At 47.7% G+C, this 25913-nt stretch overlaps 1 protein-coding gene across 2 annotated transcripts in view; it reads right to left on the reverse strand.

Moving 5' to 3' along the window:
* SHPRH (SNF2 histone linker PHD RING helicase) overlaps nucleotides 1-25913 on the reverse strand; it is a 241897-nt gene that overhangs the window by 175691 nt on the left and 40293 nt on the right. The window contains exons 7-11 of one of the 2 annotated variants that reach the window (XM_075339544.1): nucleotides 16983-17067; nucleotides 8786-9048; nucleotides 7376-7951; nucleotides 2860-3111; nucleotides 526-604 (exon numbers count right to left, since the gene is read on the reverse strand). In XM_075339544.1, coding sequence (XP_075195659.1) covers nucleotides 526-604; nucleotides 2860-3111; nucleotides 7376-7951; nucleotides 8786-9048; nucleotides 16983-17067 — 1255 coding nt within the window. The remainder of the gene's footprint in view (nucleotides 1-525; nucleotides 605-2859; nucleotides 3112-7375; nucleotides 7952-8785; nucleotides 9049-16982; nucleotides 17068-25913) is intronic. The other variant, XM_075339545.1, reaches the window with a different exon arrangement.

Consider the following 25913-nt stretch of genomic DNA (forward strand, 5'->3'; position numbering starts at 1 on the left):
CGACAGAGTGAGGGAGCAGCACGCCAGGATCAGTAACTGTGCAATCACTGATGCCCGGCATTGGTACTCACTCCATCCATCCCGGCGGCTGACAGGGGTAAAGTGGAGCACACAGCATACTATGTGTGCTCCACAAAGATGGCACTCATCTCCTCCCTCTGCTGTGATCTGGACAGCCCAGGGGGCGCGTGAATTTCCCAGCAGACACCTTCTATAATGTTACTAAATGGGGTCGGAATGCGACCACTGTTCTCTATGCCCTGGGGCTGCCATAAAGGAGTGAGTAACTGTCGTTACACACACAGCAAATCCAGCATGGCCCCCAGTGCCTTCAGTAAAATTAGCATTAAATAAAAACTAAATAAGCACAGATTTTAATTTTGTATTAAAAATACTTGATTTCATAATCACTATTATTAAGACAAAAATAAAAAAACGCAACACCCTTCCTTTAATAATCCTGCCAGTCCCACGGTGCCGGGGCCTGAAGATCAGATGTATTTAGACTGAGACCAGCAATGTTACCTTCTAAGCCCCTCTGCACCGGCGTTCCGCTCACACACCACCTATTCACCCCTGTTAATCGTAATGCCATTTCAGCAGCCTGCAAAAGAAAAAAGAAAGAAACAAAGTTCGGTCTCAGATCATTAATTTAACAATTTGCTGCCCATCACCTTATACCTTATACCTGCCTAAAAAAACACTATTACCCTTTTGGATTAGTGCAATCTCTTTTGCTGTTTAATCACAGTATGCGACTAATCCATTTGGAAAGTGATTGCTCTCTTGGTGAATTTTATGTTTTGCATTAAAAACCCACGCATGTAGTCAGACATTATCTGTGCTTCATCTCTCTCAGGTGTTGTACAAAATTGCTTTAATATTGAAAACAATTTGATAATTACAAAGTGATGGTTACAGCCGTAAAAAAAAAATAAAAAATAAAATTTAAGGAATACAAAAAAAACCCCTGAATTTAAATAAAGGGAACCTGTCAGCAGATTTTTGCTAACCGATTTGAGAGCAGTATGGAATGATATAGGCTGCTTGCTGCAGTTTTGATTAAAACATTTTTAACTGCTGCAGATCTACGGTACCTGTTCTCTGAATACAGAGCTTTGAATAACCCCGCTCACAACACTGATTGGCAGCATTCTATGTACACTGTGCATAGGCAGAAAGCTGAAAATCAGTGGTAAGGCATACTTGAATCAACAGTATCCCATGCACCACTCGTGGCAACGAGAAGCTCCTCTCCGTTTATAAATCTTTATTTGTTCCATTATACAGGTGGAAAAAGTACAAAAAAAAAACAACGTTTCGGCTGACAAAGGGCTTTTTCAAGCCATAAAAATTACATCAGTGGTAAAGCAATTACTAGTTATTTAGTGATGATCTGCTGCACTAAAACCAGTTTATAACAACTACATCAAGCAGCCCAGTAAGTGACATCTCTGGAACACATTGCTCTTGGATTAGGTGGCAAAAGCCATGGGACACATTCCCTTTAATTCTATTCAAGAGAAAAGCAGCTGATCTGCAGCGATTGGCAGAAGTTTCCACGCGATGCACGGAGCGGTGCCATTGAACTTTGATCACTTCATAAACCTGCCAGCAGCGGAGCCAATAACAGTTGGGGAGGAGCTGGATGTTGTATCCCGATTGATCTGATGATCAATTTAAAGGGTCAATTTATACAGGACAATAATCGTGAACGAGTATTCTTAGGGACACTCATTTCCCGATTATCTAAACAGGCCAGCAATAACCAGACAAACCAATAAAATGTTTGCTTGTTGGGCGGGAGGAGTTTTAGCAAACTTAGGAATCATTGTTCTTGGTAGCACGTCGTCCTGATGTTCTATCCGCACAGAATGATTGTGGTAAAGGGAATCTGTCACCACTTTGCCCTTTCTAACCTATTAATATGGGCATACAGGTAACAGTCATGCCTCTGTCTCATAGCAGATACCTTCTTGTAGAGAAATCATCTTTTAAAGCTTTAGGTTAAGGAGTTCCTCCAGGCTATGGGGCGTATGCTGCCAGGATATATAGCCCTGCCTTATTGCTTTATTAGCACAGTTTTCGCCGCCATATAGCATCACAGTATGCCTGTAACATGTAGTTCCTGCTCTTAAATCCCACGCAGTAAATGTCCCAAAATAAGCCTGTATTGTTTTGCACTCTGAAGGGCATTAGCTTAATTAACTGTTCATCACTGCTGTGTCAATTAGAGTGATCTTAAGGTGCCCTGTGGAAACGTGCTCTCCTTACTACCTTTGGAAGATGGAACAATACAGGCTAAGGTCGAGACATTTACTGAGCAGGACTGGGATTTTAGAGCAGGAACTACACATCACAGGCAGACTGTGCCGATAATAGGTGCCAAAAATCATGCTAATGAAGTGCATAGGCAGGGCTATCTTCCGGGCAGCATACGCCCCATAGCCTGGAAGATCCATTAACAAAGTAATACAGCCAACACTATTTTCAGCATACAATTACCTATTTTAACAAAGGAAAACATGTGGAATGAGAAAGGAGCTGTCCAAGCAGGGGTAGCCCTTCTAAAGGTTTCCTATTTATTCAATTGTCTCAAACCCATACATTTTTTTCTTGAATGAAAGGCAGGATAATGTGCAGTGGATTTCTAGTAGATCAGCTAATTACTGTAAGTATCATCACTGAGGCTCTTACCAGACATTGGAGGGGTTCACTAAAGGACTATTCTGGCTCAAAAAAGTGAATACCAAGTTTTATGATGTCCAAATGTCCTTCCTGGGACAGCCCCTTTCATCTTTTCTTAACTTCTAGTATTCATTTTAGCCACTATCACCTTGCCACTACCGCCGCACTGACCTTGGCTGTGGTGCATTCCACCATTTGTGCTTCATCTAAACAAATCCGCCACCACTCCACAGCGACCAGAGGGCTTGGTATTGCCATGTAGCGTTTTTGGTTGCGAAACCGCCGTCCATCTTTGCTATTGCTGTGAGGAATGTCCACATAATTTAACTCTGTTCTCAGAACATCATAAGTGGTTATGACTACATCTTGCTCTGCTAACATCTGAGGTTGTAGGAAGCCATGTTTCTTAACACCTTGATACACCTAAATGGAAGAAGTAAACATTACTGAGCATAGTAATCAAGTGTCTAAAAATATCCATATCCAGTATTCAAAATCTAGGCAGATGCTGTAAGGAGCACATTCGATTTGTTAAACGGTTTTGATAAAAGCCTGTTGGTAAAAAAATAAATTATGCTTTACTCACTGTCCCCAGGGCCAGTGCCAAGTATCCACCATTGCTCGTGGTGTCCGTAGCGCTGACATCACAGTGACAGCACTGCAGCCAATCAGTGAACCCAGCAGCTCTGAGCATTCTGTCCGGCATGAGCCACTAGGCTTAGGAAAAGGTTGCAGTGCTGACAACATGCCATCAACGCTGCAGACAAAATCAGACAATGGGTGCAGCGGCGGTGACTGCTTGCTAGACCCAGTGGGGTTAGTAAAGCACATGGTTTGTTTTTTTTTGTTTGTTTTTTATAAAAAAAAAAAAAAACAAACACCGTAGATGCAGGACGGGGTTTTTCTGAACCATAAAACCCCTTTAACCCTTTTGCGCCAGAGCCTGTTTTCACATTCCTCAAAAGGCCAATTATTTCACTTCTGACCAGTGTCACATTATGAGGCTATAACTCTGGACGATTCAATGGATCCCAGTGATTCGGAGAATGTTTTTTCGTGACATATTAGTGGTAAATTTAGGACGATATTTTTTGTGTTTATTTGTGAAAAAAAACCAGAAATTTGGCGAAACTGTTGAAAATGTCGCAATTTTCTAACTTTCAATTTTTTAAACCAGTTATGTCACACAAAATAGTTAATAAATTACATTTCCCACATGTCTACTTTACATCAGCAACATTTTTGAGACAAAAAAAAATAGGAAGCTAGAAGGGTTCAAAGTTTATCTGCAATTTCTCATTTTTCCAACAAAATTTAAAAAAAGCAAAAACAAACATTTTTTAGGGACCGCATCCCATTTGAAGTGACTTTCAGGGGCCTAGGTGACAGAAAATACCCAAAAGTTACATCATTTTTAAAGAAAAGCACACCTCACACTGCTCAAAACCACATCCAAGAAATTTATTAACCCTTCAAGGTGCTTCACAGGAATTCAGGAAATGTGGAAGAGAAAAATAAAAATGTGCTATTTTTTTTCCAACAAAAATGATACTTTAGCCCCAAATTTAGCATTTTGACAGGGGTAACAGGAGAAAATGTGCCATAGAATTTGTTGTGCAATTTCTCCTGAGTACATAGATACCCCATATGTGAGGGAAAACCACTCTTTTGGATGCACTGCAGGGCTCGGAAGGGAATGAGCGGTATTTTGGCTGGAACAGATTGCAGACGCCATGTCCCATTAGAAGATCCCCTAAAATATCAAAAGAACAGAAACCCCCACAAGTGAACCCATTCTGTAAACTACTCGAGGAATTAATCTAGGGGACGTGAGCAATTTGAGTTTTGGAGTGCAAATTATCGGTTATAGATAGCAGATGCACATGGCATGTGTTTGCAGAGCCCCTGATGTGCCTAAACAGTATGTAAAAACTAAAAATGTGACTCCATCTTGAAAACTGCACCCCTCAAGGAATTTATTTAGGAGTGATGAGCTTGAATCTACAGGTGCTTCACAGAATTTTATAACGTTGAACTGTGAAAATGAAAATATCTAATTTTCCAACAAAAATGTTGCTTTTGACACAAATTTTAAATTTTTACAAGGGTAACAAGAGAAAACGGACCATATAGTTTGTTGTGCAATGTCTCCGGAGTACGCGGATACCTCACATGTGGTGTAAAATGATTGTTTGGCTGCACACAAATCAGAGTGAAGAGGGGGTTAATGCCGCGCATCAGCCAAAATGAAGATGTAGCACGTTGATGTTATAAACGTATTCTTTTATTCCATCGGTCTACGCGTTTTGAGGATACACCTCTTCTTCAGGACCAGTGCATCAACATAGATACTATGTTGATGCACTGGTCCTGAAGAAGAGGTGTATCCTCGAAACGCGTAGACCAATGGAATAAAAGAATACGTTTATAACATCAACGTGCTACATCTTCATTTTGGCTGATGCGCGGCATTAACCCCCTCTTCACTCTGATTTGTATGCACATCCTTGTGGGGCTGCAGCAAACGCCTTCATCCTATGCTCTATCAGTGGTTGTGACTATCTCACAACCTTTTCAGGTGAGTGTATTTTTCCTGATCTACCTCACTGATCTGTTGGTATTACACTATCAGCGCTCCTTATTTTTCAGTTTATACGTTGTTTGGCTGCACAACAGGGCTCGGGAGGGAAAGAGCACTATTTGACTATCGAAGCACACATTTTCCTAGAATATTTTGGGGTTGCTAATTGCAAGAACAGCAGAACCTCTCCCACCGCAGTTACCCCACTTTGGAAATAACACCCCTCTGAGATTTCTTCTTTGGTATAAGTGACGGTTTTCACTCCATCGATAATTTCCAGAAAGAAGCACCCAGTATGTTTTATTGAAAAAAAATTGCAAATATGCCATAATAGTGTCCAATATACAGTGGGTACGGAAAGTATTCAGACCCCTTTAAATTTTTCACTCTGTTTCATGGCAGCCATTTGGTAAATTCAAAAAAGTTCATTTTTTTTCTCAATGTACACTCTGCACCCAATCTTGACAGAAAATAAACAGAAATGTAGAAATTTTTGCAAACGTATTAAGCAAGAAAACCTGAAATATCACATGGTCATAAGTATTCAGACCATTTGCACAGACACTCATATTTAAATCACATGCTGTCCATTTCCTTGTGATCCTTCTTGTGATGGTTCTACTCCTTCATTGGAGTCCAGCTGTGTATAATTAAACTGATAGGACTTGATTTGGAAAGGCACACACCTGTCTATATAACACCTCACAGTGCATTTCAGACCAAATGAGAATCATGAGGTGAAAGGAACTGCCCAAGGAGCTCAGAGACAGAATTGTGGCAAGGCACAGATCTGGCAAAGGTTACAGAAGAATTTCTGCAGTACTCAAGGTTCGTAAGAGCACAGTGGCCTCCATAATCCTTAAATGGAAGAAGTTTAGGACCTCCAGAACTCTTCCTAGACCTGGCCGTCCAGCCAAACTGAGCAATCGTGGGAGAAAAGCCTTAGTGAGCGAAGTAAAGAACAACCCCAAGATCACTGTGGCCGAGCTCCAGAGATGCAGTATGGAGATAGGAGAAAGTTCCACAAAGTCAACTATCACTGCAGCCCTCCACCAGTCAGGCCTTTATGGCAGAATGGCCAACGTGAGGCTCTCCTCAGTGCAAGACATATGTAAGCCCACATAGAGTTTGCAAAAAAAAAAAAAAAAAAAAAAACAGATGAAGGACTCCCATACTATGAGAAACAAGATTCTCTGGTCTGATGAGACACAGAAATTTTTGATAATTGTAAGCAGTATAAGTGGAGAAAACCAAGCACTGCTCATCACCTGCCCACTACAATTCCAACAGTGATACATGGTGGTGGCAGCATCAAGCTATGGGCGTGTTTTTCAGCTGCAGGGACAAGGCGACCGGTTGCAACTGAGGGAGAGATGAATGCGGCCAAGTACAGAGATATCCTGGAAGAAAACGTCTTCCAGAGTGCTCTGGACCTCAGACTTGGCTGAAGGTTCACCTTCCAACAAGACAATGACTAAGCACACAGCTAAAATAACAAAGGAGTGGCTTCAGAACCACTCTGTGACCATTCTTGACTAGCCCAGCCAGAGTTCTGACCTAAACCCACTTGAGCATCTCTGGAGAGACCTGAAAATGGCTGTCTACCAACATTCACCATCCAACCTGATGAAACTGGACATGATCTGCAAGGAAAAAAAGGCAGAGGATCCCCAAATCCAAGTGTGAAAAACTTGTTGCATCATTCCCAAGACGACTCATGGCTGTACAAGCTCAAAAGGGTGCTTCTACTGAATACTGAGCAAAGGGTCTGAATACTTATGATCATGTGATATTTTAGTTTTTCTTGTTTAACAAATTTGCAAACATTTCTACATTTCAGTTTTTTTTCTGTCAACATGGGGAGCAGAGTGTACATTAATGAGAAAAAAAAATGAACTTTTTTTGATTTTACCAAATGGCTGCAATGAAAGAGTGAAAAATTTAAGTGGGTCTGAATACTTGTATTGCTAGGCCCTGAGTGAATTTAGACTATAAAGTCTATTTCCTGAAAAATCTATTGCGTCGTGAAAACTTTTTTTTTTTAATTTTATTTTTTTTTTTAACCAAAATGACACTAAATTACAAGCAAATACATAACATTCTTACCATCACATGGAGAGAGGAAGAGCGAACATGACGATTAATTTCATCAACCCATTGGTGACAGATGGAACTAGGTGAAATGATCAAAGTTGCTCCTGTTGGAACAGGGTTCATTGCTACCAGGCAATGCGGGCAATAGAAAGGTACAGTGTGGACACTTTCCCGCTTATAGTTTACACACTCTGCGTGTTGCCATAGATGGCACTGCAAGCACTGTACCCGGTCCTTGAGGTCAGGATGCCTAAGACTACCACATATACATTCAAAACGGTAATCAGAGGTATTAACTGGGAAGACCGGACCTTGGTGGCAGTCCATTTCCTGAGATATGAACTCTATGTCAGTGGTAGATTTCTCATCCATCACAGGAGAAGCTTGCGAGGTATCCAGCGGCTCGGGAATGCCAGGATTTATAGTACACCCCTGAAGCGCTTTCTCTGGTGTACTGGTTTTGCTAAGTGCACAGTAGTCATGATCCTTGGACAAGACATTTAAATCAGGAACAGTCTCAGAAGGGTCTTCATTGTTTTCCCTGAGTTGAGTCCTAACGCTTTGCAGCCTATTGGAAGCTCTTGTGTTCTACAAAAAGAAAAAGGTAAAAAGTTCCTAATTTATTGATGAATACCAATTGTTACGGCCTTACTGACTTACTGTGTTAGGTGATAATACTTTTATTTGTTTACATGAACAACATTTGTACTAGAAACATCGACTAATGTAATTTTACTGTGTGGCATCACCTGGATTGGTAACTAAAGAATGCATGTCTGGAACACCAATGGTGTGAACAAGGTGCAAAACTGAAAAACATAACTATACAATAGGATAAAGAGTTGCACACAAGTAACAATGTATAGGGGAATAATGAAAAGCATAACTGCTATGGGAATACTAGACTGAAAAATACATTGAACTATCTGAAAAAGTGAAAAACATGAAAATGGAATATGCATAACTGCTATGAATAAGAGGAATATAAGAGATGTTTAGCCATTCTATTGATCAATGCAAAAGAGCCCCAAACCAATGCCAAGGTAATCTTTATTTTTGGGGTCCCTAGCCTATATGTAACCTCACCTGCAGTTAAAAAACTAAACATCTCTTATATTCCTATTATTCATAGCAGTTATGCATATTTCATTTTTCACGTTTTCAGATAGTCCATTGTATTTTCAGTCTAGTATTCCCATAGCAATTTTGCTACTCATCATTCCCATATACATTGTGACTTGTGTGCAACTCTTTATCCTATTGTATCACCTGGATTGGTGACAGTGGAAGCATTAATAAAGTGGGGATGTCCTGGCCTATTCCCACCAGCAGGTTGTGAAATCGGTCTCACATGTTCCATTCAAGAAAATTACTTATTACCTTTAAAAGAAGAGTCGCTGTATATACAGAAATCCAGCTCACCATTTTTTGGACTGAATGTTTATCTCGAGTCATCTGCTCTTTAAAGTTCACCCCCAATTTAAAGGATCCTAGAAGTCCACGACCTTTAACTTGCTCCACTATCTTTTTGGAAAGCAGCTTATCCAAGGTTTTTTTGAGCTGCCGATGATTCCTCTGCATGTCATAACTGTACATGGAGCTTATATATTTAAGGATGCCAACTGTGGACACACCTTTGCTTGTGTTCATTTCTTTAATTGCTGCTAAAACCATGACCCGTACACCTGGCAAAAGAGAAAAAGGACTTAAAATGCCAAATCCTAAAAGGACCGTCACATCCAGAAGAAGGGAATTTTGTTTACTTACCGTAAATTCCTTTTCTTCTAGCTCCAATTGGGAGACCCAGACAATTGGGTGTATAGCTACTGCCTCCGGAGGCCGCACAAAGTACTACACTTAAAAGTGTAAGGCCCCTCCCCTTCTGGCTATACACCCCCCCGTGGGAGCACGGGTCCCTCAGTTTTAGTGCAAAAGCAAGAAGGAGGAAAGCCAATAACTGTTTCAAAAACAAATTCAATCCGATAAACAATATCGGAGAACGTAACTTATCAACATGAACAACATGTGCACCCGAAAAACAAATACCCTAAGAAAAAACAGGGCGGGTGCTGGGTCTCCCAATTGGAGCTAGAAGAAAAGGAATTTACGGTAAGTAAACAAAATTCCCTTCTTCTTTTTCGCTCCTAATTGGGAGACCCAGACAATTGGGACGTCCAAAAGCAGTCCCTGGGTGGGTAAAAGAATACCTCGTGATCGGGCTGTCAGGCAGCCCTTTCTTACAGGTGGGCCACCGCCGCCTGCAGGACTTGTCTACCTAGGCTGGCATCCGCCGAAGCGTAGGTATGCACCTGATAATGCTTGGTAAAAGTGTGCAGACTCGACCAGGTAGCCGCCTGGCACACCTGCTGAGCCGTAGCCTGATGCCGTAATGCCCAGGACGCACCCACGGCTCTGGTAGAATGGGCCTTCAGTCCAGAAGGAGTCGGAAGCCCAGCAGAACGGTAGGCGTGAAGAATTGGTTCCTTGATCCACCGCGCAAGGGTGGATTTGGAAGCTTGCGACCCTTTATGCTGACCAGCGACCAGGATAAAGAGTGCATCCGAACGGCGCAGAGGCGCCGTGCGGGAAATGTAGATCCTGAGTGCTCTCACCAGGTCCAACAGATGCAAACCCTTTTCAAATTGGTGAACTGGATGCGGACACAAAGATGGTAAAGTGATATCCTGATTGAGATGAAAGGAAGATACCACCTTGGGAAGAAACTCTGGAATTGGACGCAGTACTACCTTGTCTTGGTGAAACACCAGGAAGGGAGATTTGCAAGATAACGCCGCCAGCTCTGACACTCTCCGAAGAGACGTGACCGCCACCAGAAAAGCCACTTTCTGTGAAAGCCGAGAAAAGGAAATCTCCTTCATAGGCTCGAAAGGTGGCTTCTGGAGAGCAATTAGAACCTTGTTCAGATCCCAGGGTTCCAATGGCCGCTTGTAAGGGGGAACGATATGACAAACCCCTTGCAGGAACGTGCGTACCTTAGGAAGTCGCGCCAGGCGCTTCTGAAAGAATACGGATAGCGCAGAGACTTGTCCTTTAAGGGAGCTAAGCGACAAACCTTTTTCCAACCCAGACTGCAGGAAGGAAAGAAAAATAGGCAATGCAAATGGCCAGGGAGAAACTCCCTGAGCGGAGCACCAAGATAAGAATATCTTCCACGTTCTGTGGTAGATCTTGGCGGAGGATGGTTTCCTAGCCTGTCTCATGGTGGCAACAACATCATGAGATAAACCTGAGGTCCCTAGGATCCAGGACTCAATGGCCACACAGTCAGGTTCAGGGCCGCAGAATTCAGATGGAAAAACGGCCCTTGAGACAGCAAGTCTGGACGGCCTGGTAGCGCCCACGGTTGTCCTACCGTAAGATGCCACAGATCCGGGTACCACGACCTCCTTGGCCAGTCTGGAGCGACGAGAATGGCGCAACGGCAGTCGGACCTGATTTTGCGGAGCACTCTGGGCAACAATGCCAGAGGTGGAAACACATAAGGTAGTCGGAACTGCGACCAATCCTGAACTAAGGCGTCTGCCGCCAGAGCTCGGTGATCGTGAGACCGTGCCATGAAAACCGGGACCTTGTTGTTGTGCCGTGACGCCATCAGGTCGACGTCCGGCATCCCCCAGCGGCGACAGATCTCCTGAAACACGTCCAGGTGAAGGGACCATTCCCCTGCGTCCATGCCCTGGCGACTGAGAAAGTCTGCTTCCCAGTTTTCCACGCCTGGGATGTGAACTGCGGATATGGTGGATGCTGTGTTTTCCACCCACGTCAGAATCCGCCGGACTTCTTGAAAGGCTTGCCGACTGCGTGTTCCCCCTTGGTGGTTGATGTACGCCACCGCTGTGGAATTGTCCGACTGAATCCGGATCTGCTTGCCCTCCAGCCACTGTTGGAAGGCTCGCAGAGCAAGATAGACTGCTCTGATTTCCAGAACATTGATCTGAAGGGTGGACTCTCTCTGAGTCCACGTACCCTGAGCCCTGTGGTGAAGAAACACTGCTCCCCACCCTGATAGGCTCGCATCTGTCGTGACCACCGCCCAGGATGGGGGTAGGAACGACTTTCCTTTTGACAATGAGGTGGGAAGAAGCCACCATCGGAGAGAGTCCTTGGCTGCCTGAGAGAGGGAGACATCCCTGTCGAGGGACGTCGACTTCCCGTCCCATTGGCGGAGAATGTCCCATTGTAGAGGGCGCAGATGAAACTGCGCGAAAGGGACTGCTTCCATTGCTGCCACCATCTTCCCTAGGAAATGCATGAGGCGCCTCAAGGAGTGGGACTGGTTCTGCAGGAGAGATTGCACCCCTGTCTGCAGAGAGCACTGCTTGTCCAGTGGAAGCTTCACTATCGCTGAGAGAGTATGAAACTCCATGCCAAGATATGTTAGTGATTGGGTCGGGGTTAGATTTGACTTTGAAAAGTTGATAATCCACCCGAAACTCTGGAGAGTCTTCAGTGCCACGTCCAGACTGTGTTGGCATGCCTCTTGAGAGGGTGCCTTTATAAGTAGATCGTCCAAATACGGGATCACGGAGTGACCCTGCGAGTGCAGGACAGCTACTACTGCTGCCATGACCTTGGTGAAGACCCGAGGGGCTGTTGCCAGCCCGAAAGGTAACGCTACGAACTGCAGGTGTTCGCTTTCTATAACGAAGCGTAGAAAACGCTGATGCTCTGGCGCAATCGGCACGTGAAGATAAGCATCTTTGATGTCTATTGATGCTAAGAAATCTCCTTGAGACATTGAGGCTATGACGGAGCGTAGAGATTCCATCCGGAACCTCCTGGTTTTTACGTGTTTGTTGAGCAACTTTAGATCCAGGACGGGCCGAAAGGACCCGTCCTTCTTTGGCACCACAAACAGATTGGAGTAAAAACCGTGACCTTGTTCCTGAAGAGGAACGGAAGTCACCACTCCTTCCGCCTTTAGAGCGGCCACCGCCTGCAGCAGAGCATCGGCTCGGTCGGGCGGTGGGGAAGTTCTGAAGAAACGAGTTGGAGGACGAGAGCTGAACTCTATCCTGTACCCGTGAGACAGAATGTCCTTCACCCAACGGTCTTTGACCTGTGACAGCCAAATGTCGCCAAAGCGGGAGAGCCTGCCACCGACCGAGGATGCGGAGAGAGGAGGCTGAAAGTCGTGAGGAAGCCGTCTTGGTAACGGTTCTTCCTGCTGTCTTTTTTGGGCGTGACTGAGTCCGCCAAGAATCTGAGCCTCTCTGATCCTTTTGAGTCCTTTTGGACGAGGAGAATTGGGACCTGCCTGAGCCTCGAAAGGACCGAAAACCAGACTGACCCCTCCTTTGTTGGGGCTTGTTTTGTCTGTGTTGAGGTAAGGATGAGTCCTTACCCTTGGAGTGTTTAATGATTTCATCCAAACGCTCCCCAAACAAACGGTCGCGAGAAAAAGGCAAACTGGTTAAGCACTTCTTGGAAGCAGAATCTGCCTTCCATTCTCTCAACCACAGGGCTCTGCGCAAAACCACGGAGTTGGCTGACGCCACCGCCGTACGGCTCGTAGAGTCCAGGACAGCATTAATCGCGTAAGACGCGAATGCAGACATTTGAGAGGTCAATGGTGCCACCTGCGGGGCAGATGTACGTGTGACCGAGTCGACTTGTATAAGCCCAGCTGAAATGGCTTGGAGTGCCCATACGGCTGCAAAAGCTGGCGCCAACGACGCTCCAATAGCTTCATAGATGGATTTCAGCCAGAGCTCCATCTGCCTGTCAGTGGCATCTTTAAGTGCCGCTCCATCTTCTACTGCAACTAAAGATCTAGCTGCAAGCCTGGAGATTGGAGGGTCCACCTTGGGACACTGGGTCCAACCCTTGACCACGTCAGGGGGAAAAGGATAGCGTGCATCTTTAAGCCGTTTAGAAAACCGCTTCTCAGGATAAGCGTGGTGTTTCTGGATTGCATCTCTAAAGTCAGAGTGGTCCAGAAAAGTGCTTAATTTACGCTTGGGATATCTGAAATGGAATTTCTCCTGCTGTGAAGCTGCCTCCTCCGCAGGAAGAGCTGGCGGGGAAATATCTAACATCCTATTGATGGACGCTATAAGATCATTCACTATGGCGTCACCATCCGGTGTATCCAGATTGAGAGCGGTCCCAGGATCAGAATCTTGATCAGTTACATCCGCCTCATCACCCATAGATTCGTCCCGCTGGGATCCTGACCAGTGAGACGAAGTTGAGGGCCCCTCATAACGAGCCCGCTTAGGTTGTCTGGGACTGTTGTCTGAGTCAGAATCGTCACCCTGGGGTGCATGTGACACCCCCGGAGCTTGGAAGTGTTCCAGCTGAGGGGGACCAGGGAGCAATGATGCCACAGTGTCCATGGTCTGAGTTACTGGTCTAGACTGCAATGTTTCAAGAATCTTTGACATGGTCATAGACAATCTGTCAGCAAAAGCTGCAAACTCCGTTCCTGTCACCTGGACAGCATTCACAGGTGGTACACTCTGGGTCACGTCCAGCAGAGGCCCCGGCTGTGCAAGTTGCACAGGGGCCGAGCACTGCACACAATGGGGGTCAGTGGAACCTGCCGGTAGAGCAGCCCCACATGCGGTACAGGCAGCATATAATGTCTGTGCCTTGGCACCCTTGCGTTTTGGGGACGACATGCTGTTGCCTCCTTGTAATCTAGGAGGGTATATAGCCGAGAATCACCAGCGACCGTACAGTACAAAGTATTTGCAAACACAAAATACTCAGTATACAAACGGCACAAGTGGGGGTGAGCCCTTGAGGGCTGCTTACCGCCCGCTGAACAGCGGGTATGAGGCCGTAGAATCCCGTGTCTGGGTCTCCCCGTCTCCCCTCTGCAGCTCAGCGTGCAGGCAGGAATGGCTGCCGGCGTTCTGTGAAGAGGGGTGGACCGTGGGCGTGCCACAAACAAAGTGCGGGAAACTGCGTCCTACTGTGCCTGGTGTGAGGGCTGGAGTATGTAAAAAAGACTCCAGCCCTCAGTGCTGATGCTCTGTACAGCGTCCCGCCCTCCTCCTGACTGGCAGGTGCGGAGGCGGGAACGAACGAACGAACTAGGCCGCAAAAGCCGGGGACTGTAGTAATAAGCGCGGCCGTGATATATGCACGGTCAGCGCGGAAGTCCCCGGCGCACCACAAGTCCCAGCCGCGTCGCAGTCCCAGCGGCCGGCGCGACCGTTCTCCCTGAGTCTACCCACTCAGCTAAGCTGAAGTGAGGAAATGGCACAAGCGCAGCAGCGCTGTTGTCCCCGGCGCACTAACACACCCAGCAATGCTGCGGTGTGCGCGCGTATGCACGGGGACACAGAGTACCTTGACGGAGCAGGGCCATGTCCCTGACGATACTCAGCTCCATATCCAGCGGCTTCTCCAGGGGCTGTGGATGGAGCACGGTCTCAGTGCCTGGAGACCGGTAAAATCCCACTTCGCCCAGAGCCCTAATGGGGATGGGGAAGGGATCAGCATGTGGGCTCCAGCCTCCGTACCCGCAATGGGTACCTCAACCTTAACAAGCACCACCGACAGAAAGTGGGGTGAGAAGGGAGCATGCTGGGGGCCCTGTATGGGCCCTCTTTTCTTCCATCCGACATAGTCAGCAGCTGCTGCTGACTAAATAGTGGAGCTATGCGTGCGTGTCTGACCTCCTTCGCACAAAGCAAAAAACTGAGGGACCCGTGCTCCCACGGGGGGGTGTATAGCCAGAAGGGGAGGGGCCTTACACTTTTAAGTGTAGTACTTTGTGCGACCTCCGGAGGCAGTAGCTATACACCCAATTGTCTGGGTCTCCCAATTAGGAGCGAAAAAGAAATGCTGTTACCCGGCGTATAGTAGTAATCTGCAGGTAAATCATGCTTAAATCCTGGTTAGCCTGGCTTACTAAAACAACAGCTACAGGGAGAAAATGTTTTATTTTCCCTTCAGGTGCTTGCTTCCAGTCATCAGGGAGGTACAGAGAGCAGTGGTTATAATCACTGACCTGCATGATGATTGACATTCCACTGCACGCACACACACTACATGTGCGCATGCACACACACACACACACACACACACACACACACACACACACACACACACACAGCGCAAAAACGCGCTGCCGTACCACATGCCCCTGTAAGCCAGTTATACATGATTTAAGCACCACTTACCCACAGATTAATGTGTTACAGTTTTTAATGAAGTGAATAGGATTTGAGCTGCAGTACCCGAGTATAGTCACTACCTAATGGATACAGACTTTCTGTTCCATATTTGTACACTGTTTTCATACACCCACAGTAAGAGCCAGTAGCCGCAGATCATTGGGGTGCCAGTGTCAGACACCAAAAAAAATCTAACATGAGTGTCCTAACTTCAGGATAGGCCATCAATAGAGGTCCTCAACATCATCTTCAATAAATATTAGTTCCTTTTTAATAAATACTTTAATAGTGAAACAACAACTAAATACAAAAATATAAAAGATACATGTGCAAGTCACTTATATGATGCTTATCTGTATTTCCAAATGGCTCTGAAAGTTCCCCTAAAGAGAAACTGTCATGTAAAAAACAATATTAACCTGCAGATAGCATTCTGAAGCTGCCCGGCTAGCCGCATTCAGTGTTCTGCTGCCAGGAGGAAATTAACTTTATTCCTCCCGGCTTCCTTGGGCTTTCAGTCACAGTTTTGAGCATAGTGAGAAACGTCTGTAAATATGCCCCCGGCAGCACTGACAACCAAATCGAATGCTGATTCGGCTGTCAGGCAGTGTTAAGGGCGTAGTTACAGCTGCCTCTCACTATGTTCAAAACAGTGACTGTAGCCGTGCCCCTATGACTGAAAGCCCAAGGCTACTGGGAGGCATAAAATTAATTTCCTCCTGGCAGCAGGGCTCTCAGTGTGGGTTCTGGGCAGCTTCGGAATGCTATTAATCTGCAGATTAACTCCATATCTGCAGGTGAATAGCTTTTTTACATGACCTATTCCTTTTAATACCCAATTGAAAATTTAAGTGTGCCCTGATGCTTATTTCCTGCCCTAAAAAGTTTCCTTATCCAAGCCGCAAGGACTCATTAACTCATGTTTTTATAAAACCACAAGCACTTCGTTTTTAATATGAAATGGTAGAACAGAAGGAACAGTATTTGCCCATTTCTGGAAAACGCAATGCCTATGATTACTTTCTGATTTCTTGAAACATACCTTCTATCTCTAGATTATATAGATAAGTTACCATGCATGCTTCATTTTCTAGGTGCAGTTCTGGTAGAACACAATGGCAGCTTAGGCAATAGCAACCTTGCTTGACTCCCTCGTGATCATGCATGTTGGATTAGCAGAGTTTGCATGTGTATTTCAATAGGGATCATCTCCAATCCCATCGCTGTCATCTGCTACGTAATATCGTACGTACGCCTATAGGTGACTTAACAGTGTGACTGGCACTATGGACACATAACCCTCCCTGTATCTACACAGCAGCTGTATTGAAGGCTTGTAATACAACTAAAAGAATCCAACATAGACACATGCGGTGAAGAGGCGGGAAGCTCCACACTAGGGCATAGTGTATCATGGCCTTGGTTCCAATAATATTTCCCTTTAAAGCAGTATTTATTAAAGCACTCACTAGGATAGGTCTGCCTGTTCACTGCCCTGCATTTCTTTGTCTTTTCTTTAGGTGGAGGTGGAATAAAGTAGTTTACAGTTTGTCCCTAGAAAAAAAAATAATATTCACAAAGTTTGATTATGGAATAATGGAAAATGAGAAAAGGTGACAGATACAATGACTTATTTACTCAGCCAAGGCTATAACATAAGTGGATGCATTAGTAGTTGCTGGTTAGTACAACAGGGATATTATGCAGCATCAGTCACTATTTTTAGGATACGTTTCAGAGCCACAAAGTGCATAAAAGGTGTTTTTGTCATACTCAAGAGCAATAACAAATCCTCTTAAGACAAATCTGTCCTTTTTTTCCTAGTGAGTGTTGAACTGTTGTATATAAATAGCTTGCCAATTAAGAATCTAATACATACATTAAAGGAACACTAAATAGAAGCCAAATCAGTGGTCATTTAAAGGGAACCTGTCATGTGCAATATGTGTGACGCCCCTGGACTATCACTTCGTCACAGGGTACTGCACAAACTGCCCTTCCGTGCAGTATTCCAAGTCCTCATGGTTCTGGGTCCTTACTTACGGTGTTGCCTCCAACAGCAAATCAAATCCTAGATAGACCCTGCACCACACCTACCTGACACACCAGTGGATGGCTTGAGTGGAATAGAGTTGCCCACTTGGGGGTGGTCAGGGAGGGGAGGTGAGTAGTGTAGTCTGTGAAGTAAGAGAGGAGTGAGTGATAGAAGCTGTCTAGGTTGCAGACGGTGGTCTGGACCTAGAGGAGTTGGACCCCTGGTCGCAGGGGATTGCGGCTAGATGCCTGGATCTGTCAAGGAGGACGGTCAGCAGCCTGGTACTGTCACCGGTCCGGGACCGAAGGCACGGCAGGGAACACGGACCCTAGGTTAGGGAGAAGCCTCAGGCAAACCGGCAATTAACCTGATGAGAACGGAGTCTTTTTGATCTGTTCCCACCCGCTCCAGAATCGGGCCACTAGCGCAACGAGGGGCATAAGGCCTTCCAAACAAACGGTCCAAGAAAATCCCAAGCGTGAGTCCTGAGAGCAAGCTCCCACACTTAGCCACAGTGGGGAATGGGGCCCGGCAAGTTACAGACTACTGGGCCACTACGTTGAAGTTAAACTTCTTGCCAGGAGGCAGGTCACAGATCAACAGGCAACACTATAGGGGACGGGACCCGGACGAGCTCCCCTCAAGCGGCAGCAATACCCCGAGATTTGGTTTACCTTGTTGTCAGCGTCTGCTTATTGACTGAGTGAGTACCTGAGTGATCCCTGCACCCTACGGCATTCCACAGAGTTCCGGGGCCTTCACCTACCCGTGGAAAGCCACAACACCTTGCTGCCCCACCCCATCACCCCAGGTACTTCCATCGGCAGCAGCCGTATCCCTTCATTACTGTACACCACGGGTGGCATCACGAACTATACCTCCCCTTTAAATAACTTTCCCCCTTTTGTATTTAGAAGTGGTCCGGAGACCCTTGAGTCACAAGTCATCACATGGATCAGAGTGGTTCGATCCGCTGCAGGGGCGGCACATATGCACCCAGAACCACAAGCAGTTCTGGGTGCATATTGCTAATCCCTGCCTAACAGTCCCTGTATACACTAGCATAGATAAAGAGATCTTTAGAAAAAGTATTTCTAAACATTGTTTCTGATTCCCGGCTTCAGTGAAGTATAGTGCGCATGACCGGAAGTGCTGGGGACTCTTGATTATGCCCAGTGCGCATTCATCCACCTTCAGGAGTGAGGCATACGCAGTGTATCTGCGAATTCATTAGCATGTTAATATGCCCACAGGGGAGAGTGCTACCATGCTATGTGGGCCAACTAGCCAAAGGAAGTAAGGCCCTTGCGACTAGTCCCCGGCCTCATTAGCATATAATATATGATCTTTAGAAATACTTTTTGTAAAGATCTCTTTATCTATGCTAGTGTATACAGAGACGGTTAGGCAGGGATTAGCAATATGCACCTAGAACTGCTAGTGGCTCTGGGTGCAAATTGCACATGACAGGTTCCCTTTAATAGCCAGTTTAGACGGGCCAATTGTTCCATGTGCATGGGTAGTGCAAATCGGTAAGATCGTTCTTGGAGCATTAACCATCATTGTTCTTGGCAGCGCAGGTCCTGTTTATAAAGGATGATGTGCTGCAGATAACCATGATATCACCCGATAATAATCACTGTGCTCACCTGTCCAGGTGATTGCTAGCCTGTCTACACTGCATGATTATATACAATTGAACATTCCCAGGCATGCTCTTTCTTAAAAGGAATCTGTTAGCAGGGTTTCACTCCCAAACTATTATTATTTGCATGTCTTTCAAATACAAGTCCAGCAAATAACTTTACATGGAGAGTCCGTTCTTCAGTTACTGAGAAAAACGGATTTTTGTGTACTCACCTTAAAATAGTTTTCTCTTAGCCATCATTGGGGGACACAGGACCATGGGTGTTATGCTGCCTATCCATAGGAGGACACCAAGTAGATGCAAAAGCATAGCTCCTCCTCTTCAGTATACACCCCCTGGCCAGGCCAGGCAACCTCAGTTTTAGTATACAAGCAGTAGGAGAAAAAGCCAGTAAAAACTCATCTCAACAGAGGAACATGAGAAAAAGAGAGTCATAACCAAATAAGGTACGGAGAGAACCAAGGCCCAATAGGGCAACAGGGTGGGTGCTGTGTCCCCCAATGATGGCTAAGAGAAAACGATTTTACGGTGAGTACATGAAAATCCATTTTTTTCTGACGCCTCATTGGGGGACACAGGACCATGGGACGTCCTAAAGCAGTCCATGGGTGGGAAAAAGAAAAACAAGACACTGCAACCCAAGGACTAGGAACCAGTCCCAGACAGCCTGGAGCACCTACTGAGAGAGGTGCTCTACTGCCGTTTGCAGAATTGTCCTACCCAGATTCGCCTCAGCTGAAAACCTGGGTATGGACTCTGTAATGCTTTGAAAACGTATGTAGGCTAGACCAGGTCGCAGCCTTACACACCTGTTCCACTGAAGCCTGATGCCGAATGGCCCACAAAGCGCCAACTGCTCGCGTGGAATGAGCCCGCAGCCCACTAGGAATGGGCTTGAGTTGCAAGCGGTAGACTTCCTGGATCGCAGAGCGAATCCAGCGAGCCAGAGTCGCCTTTGAAGCTGCCTGTCCCTTCTTAGGCCCCTAAGGAATGACGAACAAAGAGTCAGTTTTCCTAAAGGGGGCTGTCCTGGATATGTAATATCTGAGAGCTCTGACGAGGTCTAACGAATGCAGAGACCTTTCCACCCTATGAACTGGGTGCGGACAAAAGGAAGGCAGAACAATGTCCTCGTTCAAATGAAACGGGGTAGGAACCTTTGGAAGAAAATCCGGAAGGGGGCGCAAAACCACCTTATCCTGGTGAAAAATCAGAAAAAAACTCGCTGGAAGAGAGTGCTGCTAGCTCCGAAACCCATCTGATGGACGTAATTGCCACCAGGAACGTTACCTTCCAGGACAGAAAAGCAAGGAAGGATTCCCTGAGAGGTTCAAAGGGGGACCTCTGGAGACCGTCCAGAACGAGATTGGGGTCCCATGGGTTCAGCGGCCGTTTGTACGGGGGAACTAGATGGGAAACGCCCTGGAGGAAGGTCTTGACCTGCGGTTTTTGAGCCAGGCGGCATTGGTAGAAGATTGAAAGCGCTGAGACCTGCCCTTTAAAGGGAACTGAGAGCCGACCTACAGAAAATCGAGAATTCTGGGGATGGCCAGAGGCAGAGGCTGGACGTTAGTTTCCCTGCACCATGAAAGGAAGATTTTCCACGTACGGTGGTAAATGCGGGATGAAGCAGGTTTTCGGGTGCTGATCATGGTGGAGATAACTGCGGGGGGAGAATCCTGCTCTTGTTAATACCCAGGTCTCCATGGCCATGCCGTCAGCTTCAGGGCTCTGGAGTTCTGATGGGAAATGGGCCCTTGGGTCAGCAAGTCTGGGATGTCTGGAAGGCGCCACGGTACGTCTACGTGCATTTGTACCAATTCGGTGTACGAGGCGTGCCAGGGCCAGTCCGGTGCTATCAGTATCACCGGGACTCCCTCTGCCTTGATTTTCCTGATTACCCGCGGCAGCAGAGGTAGAGGTGGAAATATGTAAGGCAGGCGGAAGTGGTGCCAGGAGCAGACTAGAGCATCCACGCCGATCGACTGCGGATCGCGTGACCTGGCTATGAACGCGGGTACCTTTGCGTTTAACCTTGAGGCCATTAGATACACGTCTGGTGTACCCCAGCGAGTGCAGATGTGTAGGAACACTTCTGGGTGGAGAGACCACTCTCCGGCAGCCAAGCCTTGGCGACTTAGAAGTCTGCTGCCCAGTTCTCTACTCCCGGTATGTGTACCGCTGATATCACTGACCCTGTCGATTCGGCCCAGCTGAGGATCCTGTGGGCCTCGAGATCTGCAGCAAGGCAGCCTGTGTCCCCCTGCCGATTGATGTAGGCTACAGCTGTCGCATTGTCCGATTGGACTCGAATCTGATAACCCGCTAACAGAGGGCAGAACGCCCTGAGCGCGAGGAAGATCGCGCAGATTTCCAGGATGTTTATGGGTAGGGAAGACTCCTGGGGCGTCCAAGCAGTGTGGTGCCGGTACACTGCTCCCCAGCCTAGGAGGCTGGCGTCTGTGGTCAGGACCAGCCAGTTCACTGGGAGAAAAGATCTCCCCTTCGATAGGGATGAGGACCGAACCAACCAGCGTAGTGCGTTAGTGACTGAAGGCGTCAGGTGAAGATGTCTGTCCAGGGAGAAGGGGCTCTTTTCCCAGGCCGCTAGAAGGGCTAGCTGCAGTGGGCAGAGGTGCAGTTGAGCAAAGGGTACTGCTTCCATAGCCGCCACCATCCTGCCGAGCACCATCATGCTGAATCGAATGGAGCGAGACGGAGGACGTAGAAGGCAGCGTACCGCTCGTTGAAGAGCGATCGCCTTGTCCTGAGGGAGAAGGATCAAGCCCCGACGGGTGTCCAGGGACATGCCCAGGAAGGTGATGGATCGTGATGGGACCGGGGATGATTTGTCCAGATTCACTAGCCACCCTAAGCGGGATAGGGTGTCCACAGTGATCTGTACGCTGGTTGAGCAGTCGTGGAAGGAGGGGGCCTTGATGAGGAGGTCGTCCAAGTAAGGGAGAACGACTACTCCCCTGGCGTGAAGGACACTCATGGCGGCCGCCATGACTTTGGTGAAGACCCTTGGTGTGGTGGCAAGGCCGAAGGGTAGCGCTACGAATTAAAAGTGGGAGTCCTGAACTGTGAAGCGGAGGAACTTTTGTTGATCTGGGGCGATGGGTATGTGCAGGTACGCGTCCTTGATGTCTAAGGCAAGGAATTCCCCTTCAACCATGGATGCAATAATGGACCTTAGGGACTCCATTCTGAATCTCCATACGTGCACGTTTGTTCAGGTGTTTGAGGTCCAGGATGGGTCGAACTGACCCATCCTTTTTAGGGGACCACCTGAATTTCTCGTCGTCCGGGACAGGTATTATCACTCCTGCTGTTTGGAGCGAGTGGATTGCTGAGAAAAAAAGCTTTGCGTCGTTTGAGTCTTTGGGGGGTTTGAGAGAAAGAACCGACTCGGGGGTCGGGTCCTGGTAACCGGAAGACACAATGTCTTGCACCCATATGTCGTCTGAGGCGGCAGCCCAGATGTGTTGAAAGAGCCGCAGTCGACCTCCTACAATGAGTGTGTCTTCCGGGGCGCCGAAGGAGTCATGAGGGGGGAAAAAAACGTCATGGACGAGTCTCCCTAGTCCTGGACTGTTTCGGTCTAGGCTGCCATGACGAAGTGTGTTTCGGGGAGAGCTGAGAGGGTCGGTCCCTGCGTAGTCCGCGGCTGGTGGCGGGGACAGCACAGGATGTTGACCAACCAATGAGTTCCGAAGGAGCGGAACGAGGACTGTGGACGTCTGGTGAAGGTCATCCTGGACTTCAGCTGGGGGAGGGAGTTCCTCTTTCCTCCCGTGGCGTCAGAAATAAGCTTGTCCAGACGTTCGCCAAACCATGAGTCTGGAAAAAAAGGAAAGGCCCGTGAGAGACTTCTTGGAGGCAGAGTCCGCTCGCCATTGTTGGAGCCAGAGAGCTCTGCAGATGGCTATGGTATTTGAGGCGGCAAACGCTGCGCAGGTAGCAGCGTCCATGGAGGCCTGCATGAGGTACTCCGCCGCAGCGGCAATTTGAGCTGTTACCTCTGTGAAGGTATGAGTGAACTGGGATTCCTCAAGCGAAGTGTTAAGGGATTCTGCCCAGACCGAGATCGCCTTTGCGACCCACACAGAGGCAAAGGAGGGCGAGAGGGAGGATCCCGTAGCCTCAAAAACAGAGCGGGCAAGGTGCTCCACCTGTCTGTCTGTCGGGTCCTTGATGGAGGAACCATCGGGTAAAGATAGGAGCGTCTTTGTGGTAAGGCGGGAGACCGGGGGGTCGACCGAGGGCGGATCAGCCCAGTCCTTAGGGGCAGGTGAGGCAAAAGGGTACCGGGACTCCAAGAGTTTTCGGTTACCAAAATGCATGTCAGGCTTCTCCCTTTGCATTGTGAGGATATCCTGAAACTCTGGGTTATCAGCGAAAACCTTTCGGGGTTTCCTTGCCCTCTTAAAGGAGACCGCATGGTCAGTGGTAGTGGATGGGGGATCCTCCACATGCAGAGTTTGGTTGACTGCTGCTATAAGGGAGTCTATTGCAGTTTGATCATCTGGAGAGGATGACACCAAGGAATCCTCCTGGTACAAACAGCATTCTCCCTCCTCCAGCTCTTCAGAAGCCGTGGAGCGTGTGGGAGAGTCTGCCCAGTGTGCTCCCGAGTGAGAGTCATGGGGGCCATGAGGGAGTGCTGGAGACACCCGGCCGTGTGTTCTTTTCCTGATCCCTGCAACCGGTGAAGCATGTGCCCGGATTACCTCAGAAGGATCCTCCATAGGGGTATCCTCAGGCTGCGTTCCGTCCAGGGGCCCAGAAGGGTGTGGCGGATGACATTGTATAGCCAGAACCAGGTTCTGTGACAGTTTTTCCATGGATTGGGACAGAAACTGTGCCCATTCCGGTGGGCTGGGAGCCCTAGGCTCTGGGCTGACTGTTGCGGCGGTGGTGGCGGCGGGGGGGGGGGGGGATCTTGGGGGGCTATAGGGGCACAGGACTCACAGAGAGAAGAGGTGTGTTTACGTGGTAGCTCAGCGTGGCAGGCAGTGCAGGCTGAATAATCTCTTAGTACCCTTAGAATTCTGCATGTTCCTTATAGGAGTATGCCAGGAGGGGGAGCAATGCTCAGCAGAGCTACAAGTGAAGCAAGTACCTCACCAGAATCAGCCGATGGCCCTGCGTCCTCAGGAGGGAGTAAGCTCTGTGGAGAACTTCGCACGCTTTCCTGGGGTGGGGGACCAGTCAGGGGGGATCTCACCTTAATGCTGCCTCAGTCCAGGCAGTGGAAATAGCAGAGTCAGCCTGATGTGTCCGGCCACACAGGTGCAATGTATCAACTCAGAGCCTGCAAAGAGGGGCTGAGGAATTGTGCCTCTGCCCTGGGCTCTGGAAAATCGGTGTCTGTGGGACCTGTCGTCCAGTAAAAGGCAGCCCAAGATCCAGCGTCGCAGGAGGGGGTACATGGAGACGACACTCTGCGTTCCCGCCAGTTCATGGTATTGGGAGATCGGTCCCAAAGGGAAACAGTCGCCCTCAAAAAATAACAAAACCTTGAAAGGATGTGCCTCCTACAGACACTAAGCTAAAACTGGGGTTGCCTGGCCCAGCCAGGGGATGTATACTGCAGAGGAGGAGCTATGCTTTAGCATCTACTAGTGTCCTCCTATGGATAGGCAGCATAACACCCATGGTCCTGTGTCCCCCAATGAGGCGTCAGAGAAATCAGCATTTTCTTAAATATGCAAATGAGGCTGAAGAGCTACAGTTATTTGGAGGTCTGAAGCCTCTGTCACTCCAGTTCTACTCTCCACACCTGCTTGTCTGACAGCCTCCAAGCAGGAAGCGGCAGCAGTGGTTAGAAACTAGAGCTGGAGTGACAGAGGCTTCAGTAGATCTTCAGCTTCATTTGCATATCAGTTCAAATGGGGTTTTCTTCATAGCGGAGAACCAGACCGGCCATGTAAAAGGTCATGCTTGACTTGACTTTGAAAGAGCTACATGCAAATTTTAAAACTTTTTGGGTGAAATCCTGCTGACAGATTGCCTTTAATAATCAACCAGGGTAACTAAGATTTCCTCTTGCTGCTAAAGCAAAACAGTCTTAGCTCCTTTGAAAACACAAGGGTTAGGCCGGGGCCACACGGGGCACTAGTGCGATGCCCGCATGACACTCGGCTCGCGCTGGCAGCACAGCAGAAGCAGAGTGTCATGCTAGTATCCTTGCGACTGAGGTCCGACTGTGCAAGCGGACCTCAGCTGCGGGGGGCGGGCTGACACTGAGGGTGGGCGAGCCGGCGCTGTGGAGGAGAAGGAGGGATTTATCTCCCTCTTGCGTCCATAGCTGGCTATTGCGATTCTCGCTCAGCACGCGCGGTACACCGGTGTACCGTGAGTGCAGTGCGATTTTTCTCTCGCCCCATTGACTTGAATGGGTGCGAGAGAAAAAAAAAAAAGTCTCGCATTACAGTCTGCGATTGTTTTCTCGGTCCAATTAGGACACAGGCTAATATTGGTCCGAGTGGAATGCAATGTTTTATCGCACTCCACTCGCAAAGATTTTCTCCACAGCGCCGCCCATAATCTCGCGCATGCGCCGTGCCACTCTCGCGGGACTGTGCAATGTGCACAGTGTGACCGCTGGTGACGTGTTGCACATGCGCGAGATTATGGGCGGCGCTGTGATTGTCATCAGCAAGTACCCACCCATAATCTCGTGCTCGCGCTTTCACCGCCGCCTCCACCGTT

The sequence above is a fragment of the Anomaloglossus baeobatrachus genome, chromosome 3 (genome assembly GCF_048569485.1).
Source record: "Anomaloglossus baeobatrachus isolate aAnoBae1 chromosome 3, aAnoBae1.hap1, whole genome shotgun sequence".
In the NCBI taxonomy this organism is placed as follows: Eukaryota; Metazoa; Chordata; class Amphibia; order Anura; family Aromobatidae; genus Anomaloglossus; species Anomaloglossus baeobatrachus.